The following is a 4,621-nucleotide window of genomic DNA, read 5'->3' as shown; positions in this document are numbered from 1 at the left end:
GGAAGGAGGAGATCCCTGAGGAGGGAAGGAGGAGATCCCTGAGGAGGGAAGGAGGAGATCCCTGAGGAGGGAAAGTGAATCCCCCCTGGAAGGAGATCCCTGAGCAGGGAAAGTGGAGACCCTCGAGCAGGGAAAATGAAATCCCTCAGGAGGAGATCCCTGAGGAGGGAAAGTGAATCCCCCCTGGAAGGAGATCCCTGAGGAGGGAAAGCAGAGATCCTTGAGCAAGGAAAATGAAATCCCGCTGGAAGGAGGTCCCTGAGGAGGGAAGGAGGAGATCCCTGAGGGGGAAGGTGAATCCCCCTTGGAAGGAGGTCCCTGAGGAGGGAAGGAGGAGATCCCTGAGGGGGAAGGTGAATCCCCCTTGGAAGGAGATCCCTGAGTGGGGAAGGAGGAGATCCCTGAGGAGGGAAGGTGAATCCCCCCTGGAAGGAGATCCCTGAGGAGGGAAAGTGAATCCCCCTGGAAGGAGATCCCTGAGGAAGGAAGGAGGAGATCCCTGAGCGGGGAAGGTGAATCTCCCCTGGAACGAGATCCCTGAGGAGGGAAGGAGGAGATCCCTGAGGAGGAAAGGTGAATCCCCTGTGGAAGGAGGTCCCTGAGGAGGGAAGCAGGAGGTCCCTGAGGAGGGAAGGAGGAGATCCCTGAGCGGAGAAGGTGAATCCCCTCTGGAAGCAGATCCCTGAGGATGATTTCCATGGGATTGGCTCCCCCCTGCAGGACGAGCTCCCACGGCTGGTGAGGCACTACCAGTACTTCAGCTGGCCCGACCACGGCGTTCCCAACGAGCCCGGGGGGGTCCTGAGCTTCCTGGAGCAGGTGAACCGGGCCCAGCGCAGCATTCCGGGTTCGGGGCCCATCGTTGTGCACTGCAGGTATGGAGCACTGGGATACTCATGGAATTATCCCTCTTTTGCTGTGTTCCACCCAAATTTGGGGGATAAAAAACACACCTGGGAAATCCCAGCCCTTCTGCAGAGCCTCCCTGGAGCCCAGGGAAGAGCTGGGCTGGGTGAACCGGGCCCAGCGCAGCATTCCGGGCTCGGGGCCCGCCGTTGTGCACTGCAAGTAGGGAGCAGTGGGATGCCCATGGAATTATCCCATGGAATTATCCCTCTTTTTCTGTGTTCCACCCAAATTTGGGGGATAAAAACAGACCTGGGAAATCCCAGCCCTTCTGCAGGGAAAAGCAGCCCCGGTTTGGAGTCAGTAATTCTCCTGCAGCCTCACAAATTCTAATTTCCTAAGGATTCTCCTTGGAAAGGAGAGGAGGAAATGGATCCTGACTTTTAGGGAATAATACCCTGGATCCTTGGCTCTGGATCTCCCACCATCCATGCCAAATCCAGGCACCTGGAGGAGTTTGGGAGCTGAACTAAATCTGGGAATGTTTCTTCCCACAGTGATTTTTTCCCTTTTCTCTTCCCAGTGCTGGCATAGGACGCACAGGCACCATCATAGTGATCGATATCCTGGTGGATATAATCCACAGGCAAGGTGTGTATCCCTATCCCTGGCCCTCTGGAAAGGGAGCTGCTTCCAGCACCTCCAGGGAGTCTCCTGGTGGCATCAGCAGGGTCAAGATTTCAAAAGGAATCCCCCAAATTCTTCTCTGTGGAAGGGTTTTGTCACCCTTTCCTGGAAGTTGTGGAATTCTCTGTGGAATCCTGGGGTCTGCTCCAGGAGTCCTGAGGCAGCAGGGGTTGTGCCTATTCCAGGAACTTCCCAAGGGTGGGAATTCTGGATTTGGAGGAAGTTGCTGCAGGACAGACCCAATTCCCTTATCCTCCTCCTGCTCTAAGCAATCCTACCTCAGCCATTCCCATTTTTATCCTCTGGCAGGGATCAAAAAATCCTCTTGGACACCGAGATTCCCCAAATCCTTCCACAATATTCCCAGATAGGGATAAAAAATCCTCTCATGGACACCGAGATTCCCCAAATCCTTCCACAATATTCCCAGATAGGGATAAAAAAATCCTCTCATGGACACAGAGATTCCCCAAATCCTTCCACAATATTCCCAATATCCCAGGGCTTCACAGCAGCCAGATCCTGAGAGCTCCCAGATCTGCCTTAGGGAAACAACTTTTCCAGGTGAATTCCCACTCCATGACCATTCCCAGTCCATTTTTATCCTCTGGCAGGGCTAAAAAAATCCTCTTGGGCACCGAGATTCCCCAAATCCTTCCACAATATTCCCAGATAGGGATAAAAAATCCTCTCATGGACACAGAGATTCCCCAAATCCTTTCACAATATTCCCAATATCCCAGGGCTTCACAGCAGCCAGATCCTGAGAGCTCCCAAACAACTTTCCAGGTGAATTCCCACTCCATGACCATTCCCAGTCCATTTTTATCCTCTGGCAGGGCTAAAAAAATCCTCTTGGACACCGAGATTCCCTAAATCCTTCCACAATATTCCCAATATCCCAGTGCTGCACCATCACTGTGTGCACCCACATCCTGAGAGCTCCCAGAGCTGCCACAGGAAAACACTTTCCCAGGTGAATTCCCATTCCCAAACCGTGATCCCGTGGGATTTGGGCAGGTCTGGACTGCGACATCGACATTCCCAAGACGATCCAGATGGTGCGGAGGCAGCGCTCGGGCATGGTGCAGACGGAGGCTCAGTACAAGTTCGTTTACATGGCAGTGCAGCAGTTCATCGAGGCCGAGCAGAAAAGGCTGGAAGAGGAGCAGGTGAGCCCTGGATTCCTTGGAAAAAGCCACTCCCACCTTCTCCCTGGAATTCATTCCAGGATTGTTAAAATCGGCAAAGTTCAAGCTGGGATCGATCGCCGCCACGTCCTTGAGCATCTCCTGAACACACAAAAATCATCCCCCTCTGGCATTTGGGATCTTGGGAAGCTTTTGGGATCTCGGGAAGTTTGGTTTGGACCTGTTTCCAGTGGGATTTGTTTGGCTTTGCTTTCTCTTCCAGAGGAATAAAAGGAAAGAACGGGATTACCTGAACATCGGATACTCTGCCGTGGAAAAGGGCAGAGCCAAAGGGCAGCCCCCAGCCCCACGGAGCCAGCCTGGGTAAGCTCAGGGTTTTCCCAGGATTTTTCCCTTTTCCAGCCCTGAATCCCATCCTGAGCAGTTGCTGGATATGGTGTGGGAAAGGAGGGGAGGAAATGGATCCTGACTTTTAGGGAATAACGCCCTTGGCTCTGAAAAATCAGCTGGAGAGGGAAACTCTGTCACTTTTCCAGCAAAATCCGAAGGAAGATGAGACAAGGGTGGGGAGAGGTGGATTTGCATCCTTGTGGAAGGGGAACGTGGGCTGAGGAACGGGAATTCCTGACAAGAACAGGGATAAATGATCCCAAATGGTGGTTTTTTCCCTCTTTCCCTAAGGAATGGGATATCTGAGAGGGGGATGGAGTGGGAGGAAGTGTCATTTACAGGCTCCACTCCCAAGGAGGGAGGGGAAACAGGGAATGGGAGCAGTGGGAGCTGCTGTTGCCTCATCCACGAGGTCAGGGCCATTCCCACTTCATCCCTCTGGGAAAAGCTCTGGAGTGGGGAGGCTGGGAATGCCAGGGCTTTGCTCCTGGACAGGCTGGAGGAGGATTCTGCTTCTGTCTACGAGAACCTCAACATCCAGAGCCCAAAGGTTCCGGGAACGAGCAGCTCCGGGCGGTAGCGGAGTTTCAGGTGAGCTGGGCAGGGATATCCAGGTGGGAATGTGGGAATGTGGATGGATTCGGGTGGTACCACCCTGCTGGCACCACCTGGGCACATCCCAGAGTGGGATGGAGCTTCAAAATGTGGGAGAAAGGGAATGGGATCTCCACAGGGAGGGGGGAATTCTGCTTTTTGAGGGATTCTGGGAATGAGGCTTTGCTGGGAGTGCAAAAAAGCAGGAGACAATTCCCTCCCTGGGAATATCAGCTCTGGAACCCCATCCCTGCACTTCCCTCCCACTCCTAACCCTTCCCTCTTCTTCCTCCTCCCTCTGGAATGCAGGAATTCCAGGTTTACATCCACCCTTCCCAAGTTCTGCAGCCGAGGACGATTTCTTTGCCTGCTTGCCTTCCCCAACCCCTTGGATCTGGCCAGGAGGGAAGAACCCACCTGGGAATCTGCCTTATCCTAATTTATTCCTGAGAAGGATCTTCTCCCAAAGGATCTGCAGGTTGATATTTATATGGAAGTGCCTCTGGAAGTGGATTGGAGCATCCAAGCTCAGCTTCAGGGTTGTTTTGTTGTTGATTTTTTTTTTTTAATTATTATTAATTATTATTTTAATTTAAATCCGTATTTTTTACACTCGAGCTGTTGAAAGGAACAGGAACAGCTTTTTGCTTCCGAGCTTTCCCAGGGTTTTCCACTCAGGGATTTAGTAAAATGTTGGGAAACTCCGTGCGCTCCTCAGGTCCACCATTTCAGAGCTCCAAGTGGGATTTTAGCCCAAATCTTGGAGCAGTTTTGGGGCTGAAATCCAATCCTGAACCCCCAGAGCAGTTTTGGGGTCAGAAATCCAGAGCTGGAACCCCCAGAGTGGTTTTGGGTTTGGGTCCCAGTGCCTGAACCCCCAGAGCAGTTTTGGGGTCCCAGAGCTGGTCCTGAACCCCCAGAGCAGTTTTAGGGTTTGAAATTCAGTGCCTGAA

The 4,621-nt window shown here is 52.6% G+C and overlaps 1 protein-coding gene across 1 annotated transcript in view; it reads left to right on the top strand.

Moving 5' to 3' along the window:
• Positions 1-4,621, top strand: part of LOC121666415 (tyrosine-protein phosphatase non-receptor type 11-like) — a gene marked incomplete at its 5' end in the record, with an annotated part of 6,855 nt that overhangs the window by 1,942 nt on the left and 292 nt on the right. Inside the window, 6 exons of the mRNA XM_042031916.1 lie at positions 721-875; positions 1,430-1,497; positions 2,554-2,705; positions 2,947-3,047; positions 3,570-3,665; positions 3,978-4,621. The exon at positions 3,978-4,621 is cut by the window's right edge and continues 292 nt beyond it. Coding sequence (XP_041887850.1) covers positions 721-875; positions 1,430-1,497; positions 2,554-2,705; positions 2,947-3,047; positions 3,570-3,654 — 561 coding nt within the window. The remainder of the gene's footprint in view (positions 1-720; positions 876-1,429; positions 1,498-2,553; positions 2,706-2,946; positions 3,048-3,569; positions 3,666-3,977) is intronic.

This window comes from Corvus kubaryi, unplaced genomic scaffold (genome assembly GCF_017639235.1).
Source record: "Corvus kubaryi isolate FWS band 111438036 unplaced genomic scaffold, C.kubaryi_AGA036_p1.0 37352, whole genome shotgun sequence".
NCBI lineage: Eukaryota > Metazoa > Chordata > Aves > Passeriformes > Corvidae > Corvus > Corvus kubaryi.
The sequence above is the reverse complement of the archived record's forward strand: the minus strand, read 5'-3'. Positions and strand labels throughout refer to the sequence as shown.